This window comes from Eleutherodactylus coqui, chromosome 2 (genome assembly GCF_035609145.1).
Source record: "Eleutherodactylus coqui strain aEleCoq1 chromosome 2, aEleCoq1.hap1, whole genome shotgun sequence".
In the NCBI taxonomy this organism is placed as follows: domain Eukaryota; kingdom Metazoa; phylum Chordata; class Amphibia; order Anura; family Eleutherodactylidae; genus Eleutherodactylus; species Eleutherodactylus coqui.
Window position 1 is genome coordinate 98,729,781 of NC_089838.1, and position 25,987 is coordinate 98,755,767.

Consider the following 25,987-nt stretch of genomic DNA (forward strand, 5'->3'; position numbering starts at 1 on the left):
GAGAAATGACACCACATCCCTAAAACCATAGGCAATTTCTGTGGATACTTCTCGAGTTCTTAAAATCCCTTCTGTCTTCTAGAAAACCCATATAAAAAAATGACCTGGATTTTGTACATTACAGTCTAATAGCCCCTTGTCTTTTACACCTGCACTGCTCTTATTGCTTATACATATAGAAGGAACCTCAACGTTAGATTCTGGTTAAAAATGGGACTAAATACTGTAATATGCTGCGCTTTTTCATCCTGTAAAAGGCCAGAAGCCTAAAACCAAATGGACCGCGTTAGTCACTGGCGCTGTTTATTTTTGTCATAACTGCTCCTTTCAGACACTGGGTGCAGTTTTCCCGCTTAATATTTGAGCAGGAATGGGGAACCCAAAAGTGCTGATGTAAATTAACCCTAATTTGTGTATGGGATCATTTCCATAAATGTAATTTTTTATTTATATTTTTTTAAACCTGCGTATTTTACATTAGGAGTACACTGATTGCCTGGCTTACGTTATATATATATATATATATATATATATATATATATATATAGACCAGATTAGTAAATTTCCCCCAATCATTTCAGAGCCGGATAGGATAATGCAGCATGCTTTGCTAGCTCCTATGTCAAAAGGCAGCAGAAACTTGACAGGGAAGAAATGTAATCATGAGCAGTTCTGCAGGTCTTTAGTATTGAAGACAGTAAGCCTGTAAGTGTGCTGATTATGATCTTTTGTATTTGGCAGTCAAAGAAGATCCTGAATCATCAGAAGATGCTAATGATGATGAACCCATAAAAGCAAAGAAGAGAAAGTAAGTCCATAGATGGCAAACATCCTCTGGTTTTATGCCTTCGTGCAGGCCTTAATTTATATTTCGCCATAGTGTTTTGTGTTTGTTTTGTTTTTCATGACTTTTTTTTCCCCACAGGCTTTTCTATAGGACTTCACAAATCTCAAACGAGCGTAGAAAAATGAAACCAGTCACTAAAAGACACATCTTGCATTTAAAAACAGAAATAAGCATTTAGGCCGATCTCACAAGACCAGGCTTGAATTGTGGAATCCACGGACGATTTTTTTATGCTACATTGGTTTATATATTGCCATGTTTGGTGTATTGATGCCTACATGCAGATTTCTTGTAATTTTGTAAATATCTCGCCAAAAAAAACCACTGAACAACCTGACTCCTAGTTACTACAGGATGCGCAGCAGAAATTGGAGGCTAGCAGGGATTTGTGCCACGGATGAGCAGTCTGATGTGCCACGGAATCGCACAATAATTGGCCCTATTTGGTGGGGTTAATCTGTCACAAAACTCCATTCACAAGCATTGAATATGGATTATTGTAACTTTGGATAGTCTGTATTAAAACCTGAATGTGTGAGTGGACCCATACAAAAAAGACAAGTTGAGCTAGATGGGAAAATCAGTGAGTCAGAAGTGCCTGTCCTCCTAAGTGTTTATACACCATGTTGACATGTAAAATCAGGGGGACAGAAAATATTTCTCGCTGAATTTAAATGAATGGGGAATTCAAGTAACTGTGGATTGGTTGGGGTCTAGAAGTGTCACTTTGCCGGCAGAAGTGAAGTGTATAGCGCTGCTGAATAAGTTGGCGCTATACAAATAAAGAGTATTATTAGATACCCACAGCAGTAGAAGTCTCTGCTGTGATGGGGTTTCTTTATTTTGGCTTATGTCCTTGTGTACGTATAAACACTTACACTGGTTTCTTTTTATTTTTCAGGAAAGAAGAAACCGAGTCCGATAAAGAGACCGCTATGGAGGCTGAAATTAAAGCCGCTCGTGAGCGAGCTATCGTTCCACTGGACGCTCGAATGAAACAGTTTAGAGATATGTTGCTGGAGAGAGGGGTTAGAAAATCATCTTTTGAGATGTATATAAATCTTTTCTGATTTTTGCACACGAGTCATTAAATCCTCAGTAACAGGGTTTTTTATTTTCTTCTTTCCGTGGTAACAAGTGGCTTTCCTCCAATAAAGGGCTATACCCATTTTCTAAAGTAATAGCATATTGCTAGGGTATGCCATCACTTTATGCTACACCAGACCTGAGTACCCTTCATTGTCAGGAATGGTGGGGGTCCAAGATGTCAGACGCACACTGCTTTGAAGGTGATATTCTAGCAATATGGCATTACTTAATTAAAATGTGAAAATACGCTCTCAAATTAGAAAAAGGCATCTGTTTTTCAATACATTATCTTATAGAATTGTACATTTGTGTTAGGTCATATGTAAGCAGAAATAAGGAACATTCTGAAGGGTCCACAAACTTTCAAGCACCATTGTATAATAAAATGATGCGGACGCATGCAGTCTTGTAAGTGCAGTGTTCCCTTGGGTTACAATAGTTGCAAATTAAAGCAAACCTTTCAGGTGATGTATGCCATCCTTTCTGAAAGCAGGATAGAGGTAGAAAAGCTGAGCTCTGGGGCGGTTCATATGATTTGGGGCAGAATTTGAGTAAAATGCAGAGTAACTCAACATAGGTCTTCTATGGCAGACTGAGAGTCTCCATGCTGATCCAGATTGAGTGACAGCCTTCTCTCTACACACACATGCAAGCTGTCAATCAGCCTGTGTGGGTTGGCAGGGCTCTCACCGTCTCTCAGGAATCCTGTCCGGATTTACTCTGCTCCAAACCATGTAAACCTCAATATAATGGAGATCTGCTTCTTTCCCTCTAACTTATCTTTCTCTCAGGACGGCAAATGGGAACTCCCAGTCATTACTGCAAGGCCTGTTAACAGATCAGACATTAACCTAAGCTTTACCCCATCCCACTCATCTGATAGGTTTGCTTTAACCCCTTAATAACATGGCCTATTTTAGTTCTAAGGACAAAACCATTTTGGGGGGGGATTTTCAACTTCACTTATCAGAAGCCATAACTTGATCTTTCCATCTACATTGCCATATTACTGTTTGTTTTTTACATGGCGAGCTGTATTTTTTTTCTGTACTATTTTTGGGGTACACAATGTATTGTGTAATTTTGGGGGATTTTTTTGTGCACAGTAAAAAACTCTGTTTTCGAAAACCTTTTTGCATTGCTGCGTTCGAAGTCCCATAAACTTTTAATTTTCCCATTGACAGATCTCTGAGGGCTTGTTTTTTGCTTGACATTTTGGGGTACACCTGGCTTTCTGATTTACTTTTATTGTGTATTTTTGGGAGGCAAAATGAAGGGGGGGGGAAGCATTTTGGCATATCAAGCTATCAGCATTACATGGCAGCGAGTCGATGATGTCAACATTGATCACTGCTGTTAACCCCTTACATGCTGCAGTGTGCTGCTGCAGATGGCGCACTCTCCTCTTCTGAGTTCATGCCATGCATAGGATGTTAATTCACGTCCATTTGCGGGAGCCATTTTTCAGCCTGGACATAAACTCGCATCCTGTGGCAGAAAGGGTTAAGGTGCCCGTATATCCTTAATGGCTATCTGCCCAATACTGGACTCGTTTGGGCAATACTTAATGTAAAGTATACATAAAGTTTGAGAGCGAATAGCATCAACTGTAATGTTAACCTTTTGACATCTCCTTTAGTTGGGCATTACTCCAGTCATCCAGTTAAAGAAATGCTCTACAGTTCCAAATGTTAATGATGGTTTTATTTATGCACTATAGATATAACTGTGATGTAGAGTAATTGGTTTTACATTTAGAAAGTGTGTGGCATATGTTTGTAGTGCAAATGTTCTTTTACAAGTTCCAGGCAAAAGTGACCTGCAATGAATAGACACACATTGCTTGCTTTTGGGGCATTGAAAGGGTTATGTGTCTCCAACTTCACAAGGCGCATCCTACATCAAGGGTTGCTTTTGAAGTGCTTTCTAAATGTCACTCAGTAGTGGCTATTTTAATGAGTCATTAGCTCGATGTTGCCTCCGTATAATTATGACACAGTGTTTAAAGCCAATTAGTGTCGAAAATGTGCTATCCTAACCCCCCACTCGTTGTCATTTATTAGTGATGAAACCTGGATGGTGGCTTACTGCTCTGTTCTCCTTTCCATAGACATCCTGTAGATTCACATACAAACCTTCTTTCTGGGGCTCCTAGGATTTCACTGCTACCATAAGCGGCCCTAATTCTCTAGTTCTCTTGTGTTCTTTCCTCACGAAGGTATCCGCATTTTCTACCTGGGAAAAAGAGCTCCACAAGATTGTATTTGACCCTCGTTATTTACTCCTCAATCCGAAAGAAAGGAAACAGGTAAAGCAGCAACACGTGGCAGACTCTTTATCTAAGGGGCTTTATTTTGGGTTTTGACATAATACAAGAGTGTGTATCATGAATAGTTTCAAAGATGGTCGATTGTACAGGTTAGGCTCTGCTCTTGTAACGGTTAAGGAGGACCTCTCGCTACTCTTGACAGGTCTGTCCTTGTATTCTCGAAGAAGTAACAATTTTGCTGCATCTTTTCATAGACCTATTGTGCCGTTCCCCTGTTCCTCCTCGAAATTTGAGCAAGTTGACAACTGTGTGTTACCACGCCTCTTGTCAGAGGGATGTGTCTTGACACATTGTGATCCTGTCAACACTGACTGGATTGTGTAAAGGCACACCCCTAACGGGGAACAATGTATTCACAGAATTGTAGAAAGAATAACACCACCATATTTAAGGGTTATACTAAAAGGTGTTCCAGAGTTCTTATATTATGGGAAATAATTTTATTTCCTAAATCGGACATTTCAGAAGAGCCAACAGGTCCTCTTTAAGAGCCTATAGAGGAGGTGTGCTTCTGGAGAATCAACAGATAGACACCCATTGTAAGAGGCTTAAATAAATATATTTGCCCAACGGATGCCAAAGTAACATTTTTTTTTTTTTTTTTATATAATGGATTTGTCTGGTTACCGGACAACATTCTCCAAAAGCACTTGCTGTAGTAAAATAACAAACTGATCAGTACTTACCCTGCCACCAGTATCCAACACTGAAGTCTCATCCCAACTGATCCTGATGTCTGTTGTGACAACTGACATCACTAGAAGTCAGGTGACCACTGCAGCCAATCACTGGCTGCAGCATCACCGTTAGGCTCTACTGGCGTCACGGCTCTGATTGGCTGCAGTGGTCATCTGTTTTCCAGTGACAGCAGCTGTCACTACAGGCAACAGTACCACAACGGGGCTGCAACACTGGATCCAGCGGCAAAGATGGAGTGAGTACTGCTCAATTTGTTCTTTTACTACAGTGAGCGCTATTGAAGGGATGTTGTTTGCTAACCAGACAACCCCTTTAGCCATTGGTAAATGTAGCCCTAAGTTTGACATACACAATGCAAGTTTTTCATGTGCATACACCACATGAGCTCTACATTTTGAGAATTTTTCTGCAGGCTATGTTTAAAAGCAAGGAAACTATTCTGACACCTTCATACCTCTCTTGGCTCCCCCACAGAATGCTGAAGCCTTCTTATAAACTCTATTGGGCATTTCAACTGCTTTGCTGACCGTATTCAGAGAAAAATGGCTTTTGAGAATGAACAATTCTACAACTATACCGGGGAGTGATTATATTATATTGCAGCTTCCTCATATACAAGTGTAGGGTCACCAGGGTGCACATTAACTTTAATTCTAGTGTTTGGACAGATCAATAAAGTAACCTGTGTAGAAACACTTGGCTTGCTTGTGAGTTGCACTGATACATTTTTTATTTTTGTTGCTCCATGTGATCGTAATGTTTTTAATTTTACATTTATTCTCTTATTAAAATATTTACCGCTTGTGCTCTTTGTCATTTATTTTTCTGTAGGTGTTTGATCAGTATGTCAAAACGAGGGCAGAAGAGGAAAGGAGGGAAAAGAAAAACAAGATTATGCAATCAAAAGAAGACTTCAAGAAAATGATGGAGGAGGCAAAGATTAACCCAAGGTTTGTGCTAATATTTAGAAGCTATTCATATCTGACCTAAACAAGTTAATGGTCACATTAAAGAAGTTGTGCAAAGTTACAAGTTATCCCTGTCTACAGGGGTAGGTCTGATTGGTGGTAGTCTGATTGCTGAGACCCCTACGTTCCTGAGAATGGGGTTCCAAATGGCCCCTGCATGTATGGAGCAGGGGACGTACACACATGTTGTTGCGCCTTTCATTTCAGTGGAAGTGCTGGAGATTAAATACAAGCACTTGGTAGTTAGTCTCCAGCATTCCCATTAAAATGAATGAATGAATCATCAGTACGCGCGAATCTTTTGTCCCGTGCATTCAGAGACTTTTGGGACCTACCCATTCTCTGGATCAGTGGAGGTCCCGGTTTGCTGACCACCACCAATCCTAGTTATCTCCTATTCTGTAAATAGGTGATAACTTTATAACTTGGCACAACCACTTTAAAATTCCTAGATGTACAAGGAGGATCAGAATGCTTTCACACCTGCGTTTTGAGTACTTTTAAAACTGATCAGTTAACTGAATGTGGACCGATTACAAACTGAAGCAGAACTCGGAGTAGCTGATTATTGGATATGCAGATCATTGCGCACTGGACAAGTTTCACTCTAGGGCAGTGATGGCGAACCTTTTAGAGACCAAGTGCCCAAACTGCAACTCAAAACCCACTTATTATTGTAAAGTGCCAACATGTCAGGGGGCGGGGCTTATCACAACATATGATTTTTACCTCCGTCATTCTTAAAAGGACAAGGCTGTTTCAAAATAGACAGGGTGCAGATTTTGACTTCTTTTGGATGTGGAATTGCTGCAGAATTTGCCACGGAAATTTCCGCTGAGGACATTCTACAGCATTTCAACTTCGTGTAAACATATCCCAGCAGTGATATTGACCCCCCCCCCCCCCCCCCCCCCAAAGCGGCCCCAGCAGTAAGGGTGTCCCCCCAGAGCAGCCCCAGCGCTAATAGTGACCCCCCAGAGCGGCTTTGGTGGTTATAGTGACTCCGCACAGCGGCCCCAGCAGTAATAGTGACACTGCACAGTGGCCCCCCAGTAGTAATAGTGACACCACACAGTGGTCTCAGTGGTAATAGTGACATCCCACATCAGCCCAGCAGTACTAGTGACATCCCACAGCAGCCCCAGCTGTAATAGTGACATCCCACAGCAGCCCCAGCTGTAATAGTGACATCCAACAGTGGTCCCCAGTAGTAATAGTGACACTTCACAGCATCCCCAGTAGTAATAGTGACATCCCACAGTAGCCAGTAGTAATAGTGACATCCCACAGTGGGCCCCAGTAGTAATAGCGACATCCCAAAGTGGCCCCTGTAGCAATAGCACCCCCCCCCCCCTCTGAGACCCAAATTCCCCCCCCTCCCCCAGCTCCTCTGCTTGGCGCTGTTTCTGCCACTGATCCCACTGATCCCAGGAGCACATTGTGACATGCTGCCGGACACCTCCTCCCCTCCCCTGCTCTTGCGGAACCAAGTAGGAGACGTCAGAGGAGGGGGGAGGAGGATCCCAGCTGCACACTGACATCACAGTGTGCGCCGGGATCAGTGCTTCTAGCAGCGCTGCTGAGTGAATACCAGCAGGGGAGCTGCGGCACCCCTACCAGTATTTACTAATGTGGTGAGCGGCCGACGGCGGCGAGTGCCAGCTGGGAAGGCTCTGAGTGCCGCCTCTGGCACGCGTGCCATAGGTTCGCCACCACTGCTCTAGGGGGTCTACCAGAGCTCTGCTTCCAAGCCAGCCCAGTGCACACAATACACACTCCTGACTGGTGGGTGGTGTCCGGGCTTCTCCCTCCCTCTGAGGTCACCTATTGTTTTGCTTTGCAGTGTACTGATAAAAAGGATCCTTTCAACACTGAAAGCAGACAGAAGCCCTTCAGTTTGTTTGTTTTTCTTTGTCATTGACTTTAATGCAAAAAACTAAACGGGAAGGTGCTTTCCGCTTTTTGATTTGTTTTTGGTTTTTTTTGGTGGATGGAAACAATAACGCTGCAGGCTGCACTTTTTTACCATTCAGAACAACTGACAGCGAATGGAACTGAGAGCAAAAAAATGTATTGCTCTCTATGTATGGTTCCAGTTTGTTTACAGTTTTTTGTTTTTTTTTTAATCAAAAAATTGAAGCAAAGACTGAGGGACAGACACAGATGTGAAATTATCCTTTAGGGTTAGTTTCATTTCCTTCTGTACTGTGAATTGTCCGCGCGGCTCACAGTCGGACATACGCAGTACAGACTTTTTTTAAAATTTAAACTACTGCTTTGTCATTGTGGATGTGCCACGGATCAGACAGCTTCCATTGACTTCAATGGAAGCCGTCCACGCGGATTCTGCGGAAAAATGAAGCATGTCAATTTTTTTTCCACCTGCAGAAGCCGCAATTGGTTTCTGCAAGTGTGCAGGAAGAATCCGTTTCCCATAGCATGCTATGGACGCTATTTGCTGTGGATCAGCGGTGTGGACGCCGGCTGTGAATTCTGCGGCAAATATCCGTCCATGGGCAGGAGCCCTTACTCTTTTGGTTAGTTTTCTGAATTTAAAGCATATTTTCACAATGGAACCAAAACTTTTCATTTGCCAGTAAATGCTTGTTGTATACTTGTGGACCTCGTTCCATTCAGTCTGACATCACTGCAGGTGGGAGAAGCATTCCTGCAGTGATGAGAAGAGGGGGACCTCCATTCTCAGGATCGGTGGGGGTTTCAGCAGGGAGACCCCCCCCCCCCCCACTGATCAGATTTTTATTACCTATCTCGGTACAACACCTTTAAGGACAGCAAATACAATTAGGCGACCAAAGCTGATTTTTTTTCTTTTTTTTTCTTTAACTTTTCTCTGCAACGAGTGATATGCATGCACATATAAAAATTGACATTTTGCTTTCTTTACAAAGACTCAGACTTTCATTCTATTTTGTATCAGAGGTATACATACCTATAATCAATACTCTAACCATATTAAATAATGCAAGGTTCTTGGTATATAATTTGATCAAATTACATTGGCCCATCTATCAACATCCAGGTGACCAAGCTCTCAGATGGGTCCTAACGCTGATACCAGGTGGTAAATCTGAACCTGGGAAAGTTGGGTTCCTACCTGTCAGAATGCTCCTCTCTTGGGTATTAGTGTTAGGACCCATCTGAGAGCTTGGTCACCTGGACGTTGGTAGATGGGCCAATGTAATTTGATCAAATTATATACCAAGAACCTTGCATTATTTAATGTGGTTAGAGTATTGAATATAGTTATGTATACCTCTGATAGTAAATGTATTTAGTGTGCTGTTGCCATTTTTTGTTTCTGCTTCTACTGTATGTTGCAGCCATGGTTTAACGTGCACCTATACATTTCTTTTGGGATAGATTTCCATTGGGTAGTGCTGACCTATTTTATCTTTTTTTCATTCTATTTAGGACTACATTTAGTGAATTTGCAACAAAACATGCCAAAGATCTCCGCTTCAAAGCTATCGAAAAAATGAAGGATCGGGAAATCTTGTTTAGTGAATACATGATTGCTGCAAGAAAGAAAGAGAAAGAGGACTCCAAAAATAAAGGAGAAAAGGTAAGTCGTATTCACATAACGCTACTGACCGCTAGACTTTTAAGGGTTTGTCCTAACCTTTTGCTTTGTTTGAAATGCATTTAGCTTGTAGTTGGGGTCCCCACAAGTGTGCCCCCAGTACACATTACAGTGACTTCAGGAAAGGTTAGCAATTGCAAATAGTGGCTGCCCTGGTTACAATCAACTGGCCGTGTTTTTTTATTTCCTTCTTTTTTTCCAATGTAGGATTAACATGGTCACACTGCAGCGGTTTTAGTGTGTCATTCCCCCTTCCCCAATCAACAAGACCTTTCACAATCCGTTTTCGAAAAGTGTTAGCACAAAATTTGTGGAGCATCTTAGATGCTCTGGTTCTTCGTTCCTGAGAAATCCACCACAATATCACTGACCTCTCCTGTGAAGAATCCGGTTCTGTGCCCCGTAGTTATTGGGGTAGATCTATGACAACGGTCTTGCCCATAGCAGCCAATCACAGTGCAGCTTTCATTGTGTCCTGCTGATGCAGTGCTGACACCGTGTGACCGCTGCAGCGATCCCATGACTCTACTACAGTGTCACTGCTTGGTGTTGGGAGCCATGTTGTCAGGAGTACAGCAAGTGATTGGCTCTAGCGCTGAGCAGCAGTACGAAGCATCACTGTTGGCTGCTTGTAAAGAGAGACCGGCAGGGGATTGGTTGGTGCTGCGGTGAGAAAGGCAACAGATGAATACTGCTTCATTTATTGTTATAGCGCATATCCAGACGCTTTTTAAAATTATTAACCTTTAACCCCTCAAGGACACTACCTATTTTGGCCATAAGGACGCAACGATTTTTGGGGGATTTTCATCTCCACTCTTCAAAAGCCATAACTTTTATTTTCCCATCAACATAGCTGTCTGAGGGCTTGTTTTTTGTGTGACAAACTAACTTTTATGGGTACCAATGTATTGTAAGACTTTTTATTAAAATGTTTTCTTTTCCTGTCCTCAAAAAAAAATCAATTCTGCCATTGCTTTTTTGTTTTATTTACAGCATTAATCATGCAGAATAAATTACATGAAACATTTTTTTATTTCTGCAGGCTGGTATGATTATGACAATGCCAACATTTTATTTTTAGGTTTTTCCACAAAAAAAACCCTGCCTATCGCATGCAAACTCTACCTCTGCACCTCCTTACTCCCCCACCCTGTTTGCTTCTTAATAACTGATATCCACATGTAATCCCTGTACTGCCCGTGTTCCCCCATGCCTTATCCCCCCATGTACCTCCTATATCGCACCCACCCCGTTTGCTTCAAACTGATTGTACATCGCATGTAATTGTTGTATTGTCTGTGTTCTCCCATGTTTGGAGAGGATGGGAGAACGCAGACAAAAAGCGCTGCGGAATAAGTTAGCGCTATACAAATAACGATTCTTATTATTATTTAAACATTGTTGCATTCAAAGTCCCCCAACTTCTTTTTACTTTTCCATAGACAGAGTTCTGTGAGGGCTTGTTTGTGTGTTTTTGTGACGAGCTGTAGTTTTTATTGGTACCATTTTGGGGTACATATTGAATTTTTTACGAGGCAAAATTATTATTTATTTTATTTTTTTTTTGTGACCCGTCAAAGCTCCGATCACTTTGATAATACATGGCAGTACTTCTGTGTGGCAATGCATTATCACTCACAATAGCGAGCCCAGACCATGTATGGCATAATGTAATCACAGAGGGTAGATAACGTCACAGAGGGAGCATGCCCTCTTTTGCCCCCCTTTACATGCCATGAGGTATATGTAAGGGATTAAGAGTGGGTATCGGTGTTGTCGTCAATCCCCACTGTTGCAGCGGGAATTCGTCTGACAGTCGGCTCCCACTACGGTATGGAGTGGACTCACTCCTGAGCCGTGCCATCCATATTACGGACGTAAGCTTACGTTCTGTCACGTTACTACAACCCTGCCAGGACATAAACTTGCATTAATGCAACAGCTGTAGGGCTTGCCTGTTTCTAGCAGCCTCATTGAATTTAATGGAGCCGCACCATAATTGCATTGCGAGCACTCCATTCACTGCTGTTGGTGCAGCTGTACAGCAGTGACCTGGAAGTGGGGTAAACTGGGCACCCTGTTCTTTCTTCCAACCACTGGAACCCTAATCTACTTATTTTTTTTTTCTTTTTTAAAACCTATGCAGTTGATGGGTTAAAATTGACAAACGACCCCTTTCCAGAAAGCCCCTTTAAAACATAAGATTGGTCGTATGACACCATGTACGTAGTAGATGACACCTAGGCAGCGTGCCTGTCACTTCTCCATGCAGCTTTTCTCCGAGGACCGCATGAAGTATCTGCTGACGGGTTCCCTTTAACTAGAAAGCGTGAAGTAAGGCCACAAAGTCTTGATAGATTACTGGCGGCACCAACTACAAAATCCAACCTTCTGGAGATCTTTGTTTGCTACAGTAAGATTGGTTGTAGGACTTGTTTTCTCCTTACTCTGAACTCAAATCGCTTAAGTATATGTTGCTGCTATCTGAGCTAAAGGTCATGCATGAAAAATGGATGGGCTTAAATGTCACTTACACAAGAAGTCAGCAGTGGGGAGTGCAGATCACCGCTGGAGGTACTCCAATCTGCTATCAGCTACCCCAACCTGACAGGAGCAGTTCTCTCCTAACAGGGAGACTATCTAGGAACATGACGCTTGTTTACACCACTGAGCACTGACATTTTGGCTCAAAGAGGTTTTTTCAGTGTCCTGAAAGCTGGTCACAGTGTTTTTTCCTCCTTTTTAATACTCTATTGTAACCAATTGCAGCTATCCAGTGTTTTGTGTATGCTTTTAGGTATATTCTAAAATCCATAGATTTGTATTTGTTTACTATGTATCTGAGATGCACACATCATATATTATAATAAGAGCTGTTCCACCTTGAAAACCCTGTCTGCATATAGTACTGCCATTATGAGACAGTTGGGCCTTTACCCCCTCTTTTTTTTTTTTTCATTTTTGCTTTTTCCTTCCCACTTTCAAAAAACATTACTTTTATTTAACTACCGACGTAGCTGTGTTGAGGGTTTGTTTTTACGGAACCGGTTGTGTATTTTTTTTTTTTTTCATGATACTATTTAATGCAGCATATAATGTACTGAAAATTTTTTTAAATAGACTGAAATGGGGGAGGAAAAGCAATTCTGTTATCGTGTGTGGGGTGTGGTTTTTACAGCGTACACACTGGAAAAAATGACATTATTCCATGGGTCCGTACAATTACGATGATTCTAAATTATTTTTAAAAATATATATTTTTTGTTACTGTACTACTTTGAAGAAAAAAAAAAATTAAATCTTTGGGAAAAAAAATTATTCTGTACTGCAATCTTCTGGAAGTCATAACTTTTAATTTTTTTGTTTATATAGTAGTTCAAGGACTCGTTTTTTGTGAGACATCATGAAGTATGTATTTTTTATTTTCTGACAACATTCAGCAAGTCAGATAAATGTTACTCTGATTGGACATTTACGGACACAGCGATACCAAATATGTGTGTTTTTGGTTTGTTTAGATTTTTTAAAATGTATTATAAATATGGGAAAAGGTTTTGCTCGTCAATTGCATTGGGGGACACAGCTTAGACTGTGGGTATAGCTACTGGCACTAGGAGGCAACAAAATGTTAGATCCTTCTACCAGCTATACCCCTCCTGCAGGCACCAAGCTTCTTCAGTTTTAGCTTGGTGTCCATACGATGCAGACCTCTTTAATTCACTGGTTATCAACTATCCATCCAGCTTTGGTGGAAGTTCCTTCAACAGTATACCGTTTGGGTGGCATGGGGCTTCCCTCAGCAGACAGCCATATCTACTTCTTCTTGCTGTTCTTTCTTCTCACACTTCCACGTTTCCACTTGGGTTGGAGAAGTGTCTTTTTTTTTTTTTCTTCTTCTGGTGGTGAGTTTTTGGGTAGCTGCAGGACATCTTCTGGGTCCTCCCCCCAGGCAGCGCTGATTTTTGACCCCATTAATGGCACTGCTGCTATGGATACTGATGTGGTGTGGGCACATTTGCACAGCACCAAGGGTGCGGGACTTGCTGCTCACCACCGGAGCCTGTGCTTATCTCTTCTGGCGGTTCACCCACAGGTTTAGCTGCCCGCCGCTGCATCGCTTTTCCAGCCTTCACTACTTTAGACCCCAACTCCCTTCGCTACAATTGCAGGTCAATCAAAGGCTGGTTCTGTAAGGGGATTGGCCTACTCTCTTTTTTTCTATCCCTCTCCAGTACGCCCAGTATCTGCCTTCTTATTGGCTCTTAGCTCTTTTCTTACTCAGCTGGCCACCTTCTTCTCCCATAGCAGTAAGCCATAGAGATAGCTCCCTTTCTCTATTGCTCCTTCTTCAGTACCCATAGCAGTAAGCCATTTACAAGTAGCGCTACTGATTACTGTCCGTAGGCCCTCATCATATCAGACTCCAAACAGGGCTCAGCCAGAGTCACATATTTTGTGTGCGCTCACTGCAGTACCAAATTCCCTTGAGGGAATTGTCTTCCTTCAAGACCGGCAATCCACCCACAGGCACTGCTCCTGTCCAGCTTTCGTCGACTGCCGAACCAGAATGGGCATGCTCTCTTGAGCGGTATTGGACCTTACTAAAGTGTCCACAACCATCATAGACAGGCTGGATCAACCTATCCGTCAACTGCCTCCAAGTGTGTCTGACGATTATGTACTTCCAATACACAACTTCTCTCATGGTAGGTCCCAGAAACCGGTTATCACTTAAGGCTTCATCACTTAAGGCGATCTTCTAGCTTCCCCGCCTCGGCAACACATTTGGAGTTCTCTCCCTGAGACAAGTTATTCTGAAGGTGAACTTTCGGAATCTGTCTCCGATTCTCGCCTGAATGGGGAACAGACACCAAAGCTGCTGATAGGTGTGGTGAAAGAGACCCTTCAGGTAAAAGAACAAGTCACTCACTTTTTCCGTGGAAGTTTTTTTTTTTCAGTCGCCCAAAGCGTTCTCCAAAGGTCTTCTCTTCTTATTCAGAATTTGAGGAGGTGTTCATCAAAGAATGGAACCCTCCTGACAAACTGTTCACCAAACCAAACTATCATCATTTGAGGCTGTGGATTCTGCACTTTGCCCTGTCTTTGTTTCTACCTGGGTCAGTAGGGCAATTACAGAATGAGCTAAACAACTGTGTCGCAGCATTCTTACTGGTCATCTTCAGAAGAACATACAGACATTGAGCAGTAGATAGGCCAGGCGAGAAAATTTCTCAGTGAAGCACCTCTAGATACGGCCAGACTACTGGCTCATGCATCGGCCACCCCGGTTTCCTCTTTTTGAACTCTAGTCCTGGGCTGCAGATGTTGCCTATAAGCGGTCTTTAACACGCCTTCCCTTCTTTGGCACGCACCTCTTCGACGCCGGAATGGACAAGATTATTTCCGAGGCCGCTGGTGGTTCTCTACCATAAAACAACGCCAGCTGGGCAATATCTGCGCAAAAGAGGCCCCAGTTTCTTTCCTTTCGCTGCTCCAGCTCCAGGACCTTGGATAACCAAGAAAAAAATCCTTGTACATCCAAACGTCCTCCTAGAAACCTGGCGTCCCTGCCACAATCTGCCAAGTCCACCGCTCATATTGTATGCCGCAGTACCATACAATGTATTATGTGTTCTGGCGGGCAGTCTAGGAAGATGTGTCACAGGCATGACTTGATAGGCAATAAGTCATAGCAGCCTTGGGGGCCTTCAGAAGGCCCTAGGCTGCCATGGCAACAAAAAATACTTCGTAATCTCATCGGGAGGGGCTTTTTGAGACTCTCAAATGCTTATAATGGCTGTTGCGGAGGTGGGTGTCCGACAGCTAGCACCCGCCATGTATGGAGTGGTATCTCTGCTTCTCATGCTGCTCCATGCAAATCTCGCACACATAGATGTATGCCTTGGGTTGCATGATGGGGTTAAATAAGGTCTTCTAAAACGTGCACTAATGCAAATTTGATTAGTAATAACATTTAAAATACTCAACCCGTGGATGCCTTGGTGTGTGGTAGGTAGCAAGTCTTAAAGCTGCATTATTGTCATCGAGAACTTGTGTGTCTAAATTGACAGAACAGGCATTCTCTTTACGTGTACACCCAGACACAAGATAATAGAGTTGTTTTTGAAGGTTTTACCCTACATACTTTTCGGGACATTGCAGGGCATGTCACGAGAACCTGGAATGCAATCATAATGGCCTTCTACACAATGTTGTCACGTTCTATCGCCTCCGTTCTCATTTGCCTCCTTGATTGTAGGTGAAGCAGGACTTCTTCGACCTCTTAGGCAGTCACCATTTGGATGCACAGTCTCGCTGGAGTAAAGTCAAAGACAAAATCGAGAGCGATCCTCGGTACAAAGCTGTAGACAGCTCCTCGGCAAGGGAAGAGCTTTTCAAGCAGTATATTGAGAAGATAGTAAAAGTAAGCATGCATCTAATAATAGGTTTGTTTTTGTTTTCTTTCCACTTTATCGTGTCTTCATACCTCCGTTTATTGGCTTTCTAGGCACTTTTGTGTTTCAAGAGCTATGCAACCACAATACCAAAATTGTATATATTAACTTTTTCATTACAGGATTTGCTTCAAAAGAAAGGTCCTCTTTGTAATTCATTGCGCATTGTTTCACTATTTTGTGTTGTTTTTTTTTTTTTTAAATACCCGGTTTCCTTGAGAATAAGAGCTACCCCGAAAATGAGCCCTAGCATGAATGTTCAGGATTTTTGAGTATGCAGTATTTTTCAGGATTTGAGGATGCTTGAACTATAAGCCCTACTCCAAAAATACACCCAAGTTACAGTTAGTCAGTTTTAAACAGGGTCTAGGCAGCTATACATGTAAAAAAGCAAACATTAATATAAGACCCTGCCTTATTTGGGGGGAAACAGGGTACTTCTGTAGATTCTCCATGCTGGAGTTGATGGTAACATCAGGCTTTTCATCTCCATTTATGATAAAACAATCAAGCTATTTAGATAGAACATATATTTATAGGACTTTTCAAAACTTTCCTAAATTCCTGCCTTGCATAATTGTATATTTTGTTGTGTAAGTCAAGCAAATCAGTTCAGGTGTCATAGCCTGACCATTGTGTGAACAGATGCTTACACGTTTTATTATGCTTTTAAATCCATTTTTCTCGCTAACTGGAATACGTTTTTATGGACCATGATCTGATGCATTGTATTGCTGCTACTTACGCCAGCACATTGGATTGCTTAGAAGTCTTCAGAACTAATTGTCCCTCCATGAGTGTATTTAAAAAAACCTTTTGGTACATAGGATACAGATTATTGTTATATATCTTCGGGCTTGAAAATAAAAGGACACATTTTTAACTCTAGAATTTAGATACAGAAAAGGAGAAGGAACTGGAAAGACAAGCTCGTATTGAGGCCAGCCTACGCGAACGAGAGCGGGAGGTTCAAAAGGCGCGATCTGAGCAAACCAAGGAGATTGACAGGGAGCGGGAGCAGCACAAGCGAGAGGAGGCAATACAGAACTTTAAAGCTCTTCTGTCTGATATGGTAATGATCACCCTTCTGTGTCTTAGTAGACTTTTTACCCCTGAATGATCTTATTCGAATGGTAATTTATACTGCGATTTGCTTATTTCTGTGTTGTTCGAAAAACAAGTAGCACAAAGAATATCTGCAGATCTACAGGATTTAATCAGGAAGAGAAGCAAAGATAAAAAATCTAATTTGACTTTTGATGTTTACTGTTTTATCTCAACTGCATACAAATTCTGGCATCTCTATGCAATACCCACATAGAAATGGATTTTGATGTATTGGTATTCCTAATTACAGGTCCGATCATCTGATGTTTCATGGTCTGATACCAGAAGAACCCTTAGAAAAGATCACCGATGGGAGTCCGGCTCCTTGCTGGAAAGGGAAGAGAAGGAAAAGCTTTTCAATGAACACATTGATGCCCTTACAAAAAAGAAGCGTGAACATTTCAGACAGCTGCTTGATGAAACCTATACTGTAAGTCTTATCTACAAGTTTCGGAAGGCAGATCTGTTCTAACCACTATATCATTCATTGGGCTTCTGGGCCATTTACACGGGACCATTATCACTCAGAATTCGTTCAAACAAACGAATTTGAGCCATAATCGTGCAGCGTAATTGCACAGAAACCAGTCACTATTCATTCACAGGTTTTGAAAACCCATCTCAGGCTTGTCATTCTGCCTAAATGCTCCCCGATCAGCGCTTCACGTAGGAGTCCTGCGATCCAGCAGTAAAGTCTTTCAGTGTGAACGCTCTGCAGAGTGCTGACTTCCTTAGCGGTGACTCCAGCGCTCGTGCAGTCGCTTACCAGACTGTTGATGCATGTAAAAGAGCCATTATTTGACTCCTGTCAGTCGGCCAATTAATTTTTTACTCGCACTGATGCAGAAGTTCTTTTACAGCTGCCACCCAGTTGCCAGAATTAACCTGTTGTCAGCAAAACAAATTGACTGTTTACATGTTTTTGTACCGTTAACTCACACTAAAGTACCTGTAATGTGACTGCTGATATTCAGCCATTCCAACAAAGGTTCCTCTTTGCAGATCACTTTAACATCAACTTGGAAGGAAGTAAAGAAAATAATTAAAGATGATCCCCGCTACATCAAGTTTTCTTCCAGTGACCGGGTAAGAAATATGATCAGTGTCAGATTTATAATTGTAATGGGTGTCCTTTTTGATCAACCTAATGCAACTAATTAGATAGTGGTGCAATCTGTTGTGAGCCGTTAACTGGTGTGTGACATTTTGAGAGCATTTATAAGGCTTCAGTGATATTGTTCTCAATTCAGTAGTACTTATACCAGCCGAGAGCAGGGAGTTTTAAAATTACCCGGGCCTCTGCGCATGCGCGTGACGTAATACCGTCTGGCGCGCATGCGCAGATGCCGGCATCAGGTCCAATGGGGACGAGAACACCGCCAGACATTGTGGAGGATAGGGGGTAAGTATCCTCAGCTCCCCTTATGGGTCTGATCCGTAAGGGGGGCTGAAAATTTCCCTTTTTACTTTAGATTGACTTTAATGCGATCGCCATTATCCAGTGGACACTGGCGATTGTGTGACCAGGGGAGGGGTCCTGTGGCCGGGATGATAGCTGCAGGATGTCGGCTACCTTTGGTAACCGACAGCATGGAGCTGTCACGTCCAGAGCCTGCAGGGTTTTCATTCCCAGAGGAAGCATGTTTTTACGTCCTCTGGGATTAAAGCCCCCTTAGGCAGGATGTAGAAACACTATGGGCTGGTCACTAAGGGGTTAATATAGCAACCCTCATATGTTCTATGTTGAGTTCTTGACTATGTTGACATGGCGAAATCCGCATTGGATTTCCCCACATGGATTCTGCCTCAATATCTGTGGATTTACACTTTAGATTACTGTGGATCCGCACGCAGTTTTAACCCTTTTCAGTAGGGCACATCTGCATGCAGATTTCCCAACGTGGAATCCACTTGAAGAAGTGATCTACTCTGTGGCATGGAGTTCTGTTAGTCAACGAAAGAATTGTGTGCTCTACACCAAATCGGTGTCCTTGTTAAATCTGCAAAATCCAGCATGTGAACAAGGCCTAACTTGGCTATGGATTTATGTCTAGAGCGATACGCACTCCATTGTGTCGGTTTATATCCTTTCACAGTGTTCGTTTTTCTTTGTTGACAGAAAAGACAATGGGTATTTGAAGAATATATCCGAGATAAACACGTCACTGCCAAAGCCGACTTCAGGACTCTCTTGAAAGAGACAAAATTTATTACATACAGGTTTGTGACATTGCAAGTAAAACAAACCCTATGTTTAAAAAAGTTTTTTCTTTAAGAAGTCTCCCCCCAAAAATGTATTTATTTAACTTTTTTTAAAAATAGTTCACCATAAAAATTCTGTATTTGGTAGTGCTGCAATCGTAACGACACTTAGACTAAAGCTGTTTATTTTCTGTTACCCTCCCAAAACGAGATTTATAGAAAATTGTCACACGATTTCCACCCCAATAACTGCAGCTTATTCATAAATACCCAAGCTCTCATATGGCTTTGTCGATGGGAAAACTAAAAAATGGAAGTGTTGGCATAGGAACTCGGCCAAGAATTGGTAGACCAAACCATCTCTAAGCGTCAGCTCGTGGCACATAAGCCGCCTTTCCTTTTCTGTCACATTGCTCGCTACAGAGTTCCAATTGAATCAGGAAAAGTGATATCCGCACAAGAACTGTGTGTCATGGAATGGGGTTTCCATGGTTTAGCAGCTATACACAAGACTAAGATCACCACACACAATGCCGATTGGAGTGGTGTAAGGCACACCGCCACTACACTTTGGAGCTGCAGACGTATGTTGCTGGACTGGTGAATGAATCAATCTGGGTTTCCTAATCTCATTTCACACAAGCTTTAAGGCTTCAGTCAGAATCCTGTCTGCCTGCTCTGTTTTTTGGAGCAAAAAAACGGAATTAAAACAATAAAAAGATCTCCCCCCCCCCCCCCTCATTGATTTCAATGGAGTTCTTTAAAAAAAAAACAACAAACTTTGTTTTTAGCTTTCCAGTTTAAAAAAAAATGAAATCAATGTGAGAAAACACGGATCCATTTATTTAATTTTTTTAAATTCCATTTCTTTACCCCCAAAATGGAGCAGAGACATGGAATTAGGACTTAAAGGGGTTTTCCAGGGAGAATACTATTGATGACCTATCCTCAGGATAGGGGTCTGTCTTTCACGACCCCGAACGATCAGCTGATCGTGCGCATGCTGACAGCACTGTAATAACACAGAGGTCAGAGCAAAAGTCTCTGCACCGACCTCTGTAGAGTGGCCGGCGCTTGTAACTGCATGCGCGGCTCTTATTGAAATCCATGGGAGCTCTGCGTGCAATTACACAGAGGTCAGAGGAAAAACTTCTGCTCCGACCCCTGTGTTGTTGCGGTGCTGTCAGCATGCTCAGCTGATTGGTCGGTGTCCTGAGTGATGGACCCCGGTGATCAAACTATTGATGACCTATCCTGAGGATCAATAGTATTCTCCCTGGAAAAAGCCTTAAGGCTGGTGTGAAGAGAGCTGTAAAAGTTGATCAAGCCATGATGCAATAAGGCTGTTTTCTAGCATTTTTCACTGGCTTCTTATTTCCAGTGATGGGTCATATCAGTGCTACGGCATACTAAAAAGTTTAGACAATTGTCACTACGTAATTTGCAGCATACAGTTTGGGGAAGACCTTTTCCTGTTCCAGCATGCCTTGTGCACAAAAGAAATAGTCACTAGAGATGAGTTTGGTCTGCAATAACTGGGGTGGCCTGCAGAGTTTTGACTGCACCCCCGTTGTACATCTCGGGGATGAATTGCAAGGCCGATTATGAGCCGCACACACTTTCTCCTTATGCACAAAAGGGGAGAGCACTATCCATTTTCATGCGGCCCGTCCTCATCACTCAACTCCGAGTCAAACTTCAAAGTGTGTGTGTTCTCAAATGCTGTAGTGTTTTGGTATAAGAACACTTGGGGCAACAGGCATCCTTGTCCCGGGTTCAAACTGCCTGTGGTTTTGGCAGCATGAACCTGCTGATAGAATCCCTGTAATTCCCATGGTTTTGGAATGAGATGTCCCACAGGTGCCTATAGGCGGGATGGTCTTCTAGTCTGTTACTAAGATAGGGATCACACTGATATGCTTGCTTCAATAGTCTTGCCAATAGATGCACTTACATATCTACTAAAGACTTTCTTTTTTTGTTGTGTTTTTTTTTTCTTTTGTAGATCAAAAAAACTAGTTCAAGAATCTGACCAGCACCTGAAGGATGTGGAAAAGATTCTTCAAAACGACAAACGCTATCTAGTACTTGACTGCATTCCTGACGAACGACGGAAGCTTATTGTATCCTATGTAGATGACCTTGATCGCCGCGGCCCCCCTCCCCCACCAACTGCCTCTGAGCCTGCACGAAGATCCACAAAATAGTGGGACATTTCAGAGACTGGTAGAACGTCCGTTCATACCAACTGCATGAGCCATTTGCAAGGTTTATATCAGATCACAGTAACAAATCAAACTACAAGTCGGCAAAAAGGAAAACCAACTCTAAAAAAAAAAAATCTAAAACGAACGAGGAGCGGCAGTAGTAGCTTTTTGGCTAAAAATGTGCAACACTCAAGCAATGTACCCTATAGTGTCTTCTGTATCACAGCTGTCCTATTTGCTTGACTGGCTTTCCCAAATCTGTCTTGTCATCTGCAAAAGGTTCAAATGAATTAAAATCGGTGGTATGAGGACCCCCCAGTCACACGGTATTGTATTGCATCATGTTTGCATAGTAAGACAATGTTTTCTGAATTCTTTTCAGACCTTTCCTCCTTGATAGGAAACTGGTATTACATTGCTGGAGTCCCAACAAAGGAGCTTACTATCTCTTTACATAGGTTTTATTTTTTTATTTTCCGTTTCCCATGAAATGTCGATTTAAAAAAAAAACAAAAAACTATTTAGAACGAGGCCTTTGTGTTGCTATCAAACAGATATGATAGCAACATTTGCTGTATAAAAAAAAAAGTTTTTTTTGTTTTTTTCTTTTTTCTTTTCTTTTGCTTAAGTCCTTGGTTTGACCTTCATTTCATTTGCAGTAGATGATTACCCGTCAAGGTAACTCTTGTAAAGGTTAATGCTCCAGTTGTGTTTCTGAAGTTTAATTTTGTTGGGTTTGTTCGGTTAATGTATTTGAAGTACAATAAACCTTTTTTATATATGTTGATTGTAAATGTGTGCGTAGATGTTTGCTATGTTACCAGACCTTACAGTGTATGCTGTACAACAGTTATCATGATAGACAGGCATTTGTCATCCTGCTTACTCCATCATAACCTGGTTGTCGGGCGTAGCTAAAGGCCCATGGGTCTGGATGCAAAAATTCAGCTTCGACCTCTCTCCTTACTGTTCCTTATGGCTGCCAGCTGTGGTGTGCCGAAACGTTCTGCGGCATCTTCAGTGGCTCGTTGATTCAGCACTAGCAGCCAGGGACATTACTAGAGTTTTAAGAGATTAAAGGCACAAGCTCCAAAACACGTGCATCACTGTTCCTGCCAAAAAAACGGGGGTGGGGAGCATTTTGGAAATGTGTTAGAAAACTATTTTAATAACATGACAATTAGCTCTAGCGTGTGTCTAAATCATATGGTCACCAGTTCTGTACAGTGATGGGGATTACAGTGCAGTTACCTCCAGTGATCACGGTTGAAGCTTTCTTTGGGATGTCTGTATTCAGTTTGCTACTCCAGCTGGGACTAGATTGATATGAAGACTTATTGTCACACTTTGTCTTTACATTCTCTCTCTCCATCCTGCCACTACCCTATCTTTTATGTGACTTGCTATAGTAATAGTGCCTACTATGTATACCCCCTACACAGTAACTCTTCTCTTCTACACCCCACCTCCCACAAGCTGGCAATGCTCTGTGCCCCTATAAACCTATATTGCGTCCACAAACCAATAGTGACACCTCCCCACCCCCTCCTATTCTAATAGTGGTCCCTCTGTGCCCTCAAATTCCAATGGTGGCCGTGCAATGTGCAGAGAATAGAACCCATTGGTGTTAATAGGTTCGTTCTTAAGAACATGTTTTATGCATGCACTAAAAAATAGCTGATCTATCTTTCTGCATATTGCGCAGCAAAGGCCTACAGTAGAAATCTGAGAGGTGCGCAAAAGCGCCATATGCTGCGCAATTCTGTGAAAAAGAACACATCTGGACCTCATTTGGCTAAATAGCCTTTTAAATTAGTGCAGGGAGTGTTCTTCACCTTGTGTACACAAGTACAGTACTATGTGGTAATATGCTCACAGATCAACCTCATTCACTACACAAATACGTTGCGCTTAGGCCAGCATATTTGCACATTCTGTCATCTGATAAAGCCCTTAGGGTATGTTCACAGAGTGGAATTCATCACTAAATGTTCTACATGAATTCCGTCTCCTAAAAAGCACAGCTAAATCTGTTTCTACCACGGTTTTTGTTGTGGATTTGTGGTCAAAAGGTCAATCTGTGTGCAGAATTCTGATGCGGAAGATCGTATTTCCATCTTAAGAAGTCCTTCTTTGACATGGCAACCTACAAGCAGGTTTTGCACATTGACAGGATCCATTGCAAAAACCGCTGCAGACTTTGGATTTTGCCGTGTTTTTTTTTGTTTTTTTACAGGCAGAATTCATGCAGAACATACTGCAGGGAAATCCGCTGTGTACACCTACCGCGAGGGTATAGTCACATGGCTAATTGTGCTGCGGAATTTTCCGCATGGGATCCGCATGTAAAGCCATTGCACATAGCTGCGGCTATTGTGCTATGGTTTTTGCAGTGGAGCTACACTTGGATTTAGCCCGGGCAATGATCAAAATTCAGGTGTGGAATTTGCAATGCATTTTCGTGTGGATTCACACAACATTTCCACGGAAGCACATCAGAAATTCTGCAAGCAGATTTTGCACACAGATCTCTGCTGCTGCTGTTTTACAGGCAGATTCCACACAGAAAATTTAGCAGCAGAATCCCACTGTGTGAACAAACCCTGAAGGCGTCCAGTCTCACTACAGGAAGCATCCGAGCCATGGAAGAGGAGCTGAGGCACGTTGGTGAGGATCGCTGTGGGAATAGCAAAGGCATTACATGCGGTCTGAATGGTTGGGGGTGGTTGGCCATTGCTCATTATTGTGGTACGGGGGGGACATTAGGGGCCCCCCAGGCTTAGGTGCCTGGTTGCCATTGCAACCCCTATAGCTATTCTACTGCTTGTTGTGTTGAAGACTATACTGGGATAGCGGGTAATGTTCAGGAAATAGAATTAGAATATTAAATGCAGTCTGTCATCCAGAAAGCTGGGTTCACACCAGTGCTTTTGCTTTCAGTTGTTTAGCTCTGCCTTGGGTAGCCCTGGATCCAAAACATACCAGGCCTGAACAATGCCCTATAGATCCCCTTCACTATAATTGGGTCTGGCTGGCTGCTGGCATTTTACCAGTCCAAATGCAAATAAGGGAGATGGAATAATACCTCCACAGTGCCACCTATTGGAAGGCAGCATTCCTGCAATTCAAGGTTAGACTCTCTATACAAGCCTTGTAACAATGACTGGGAATTGAAAGCCAAACCAGAATCAATACACAGTGTGCAGTAGGTTTCTGGCTTGGCTAGAGAGAGGCCTGTGACATAGGTCAGAAACGCTATTGTTTCTCCTTAGGGAGAGCAACCTAGACTGTGAGTGAGGAGACTTATAAGGCCATTCATGCTCCTCCGGGTAATATGCAAATAAGGGAGATGGAACAATACCTCTGCAGCGCCACCTATTGGAAAGCAGCATTCCTGCAAGTCAATGGTAGACTCTTCATACAATTTTTCAATTTTCCCCGGCGTCATCATGACGGCAGTACCTGGAGATTGCCCCTTGACCTTGTAGGGACAGGAAGCAAGAGACTTGAAAAGGCTCCTCCTACCTCCCATTCTCCAGTGTTCCATCTAAAAACCAATAGGGTGCAATATGTACAAAATTGGTTTTATGGGGCGGCAGCGTACGCGGTGTTTTTACGCCTATGCATGTTTCATTGCAGGACAGGGAATCCGCCAAAACAAAGCAGGATCCCAAGAAAAGGCACAGGAAGTGCTCCCTGTGTTTTAAAAAACTATACAAGGCATACAAAAAAGCACTATGCCCAGAATGCACGGCAAAAATCCTCAAAGAGGAACAGTCGACGTTCATGGAGGACATAAGGTCCCTTGTTAGGGAAGAAGTCTGAGCATCTATTTCTAATCTTCCCCCAGCCCAGTAGGAAAAAAGAGCCCCCAAAAGGCCCAGTTACGCGCCGTTAACGAGCTCAGACTCGGCGCAGTCATTGGGCGAATTCTCTGAAGGCGAGTTATTTGACCATTTCCCCCCCCCCCCCCCCCCCCCCGACGCTAAAGACAAAAATAAAAACTACTACTTTTCGTCAGGTGATCTCGACCAACTAGTAAAGGCGGTGAGAGACACCATGAAGATAGAAGACACGGTCAGGATGATATGTTAGGCGGGCTCAGAGCGAGAAACAAGACAGTGTTCCCGGTGAATACCACCTTGAAGAAGGCAATCTCCGACGAGTGGGCCTGCGCAGATAAACATACAAAGAGAGGCTCCGGTTCGCGGAGGAGTACGTGTGGATTTATGAGGATGTCCCAAAGGTAGACGCGCAGGTGGCCAGGATGGCCAGGAAAACAGCACTTCCCTTTGAGGACTCCTCACACCCTAAGGATCCCATGGACAAAGTGGACGTCCTAATGAAGCGGGCATGGCAGACGGCAGCCTATACCCTGAAATCGAATGTCGCAGCCACGTCCGTCGCAAGATCTCTGTTTCTCTGGCTGGGGGAGCTGGATGACCAGGTCAAGCAGAGAGCGTCCAGGGAAGAGATACAG

At 42.8% G+C, this 25,987-nt stretch overlaps 1 protein-coding gene across 2 annotated transcripts in view; it reads left to right on the top strand.

Moving 5' to 3' along the window:
- TCERG1 (transcription elongation regulator 1) overlaps positions 1 to 22,294 on the top strand; it is a 57,722-nt gene extending 35,428 nt beyond the window's left edge. For both annotated transcript variants that reach the window (XM_066591259.1, XM_066591260.1), the window contains 11 exons: positions 742 to 808; positions 1,749 to 1,875; positions 4,155 to 4,244; positions 5,796 to 5,914; positions 9,365 to 9,515; positions 15,796 to 15,960; positions 16,881 to 17,063; positions 17,349 to 17,528; positions 18,101 to 18,184; positions 19,218 to 19,318; positions 21,306 to 22,294. In XM_066591259.1, coding sequence (XP_066447356.1) covers positions 742 to 808; positions 1,749 to 1,875; positions 4,155 to 4,244; positions 5,796 to 5,914; positions 9,365 to 9,515; positions 15,796 to 15,960; positions 16,881 to 17,063; positions 17,349 to 17,528; positions 18,101 to 18,184; positions 19,218 to 19,318; positions 21,306 to 21,507 — 1,469 coding nt within the window. In that variant the 3' untranslated portion in view covers positions 21,508 to 22,294. The remainder of the gene's footprint in view (positions 1 to 741; positions 809 to 1,748; positions 1,876 to 4,154; positions 4,245 to 5,795; positions 5,915 to 9,364; positions 9,516 to 15,795; positions 15,961 to 16,880; positions 17,064 to 17,348; positions 17,529 to 18,100; positions 18,185 to 19,217; positions 19,319 to 21,305) is intronic.
- Positions 22,295 to 25,987: the final 3,693 nt, after the last annotated feature.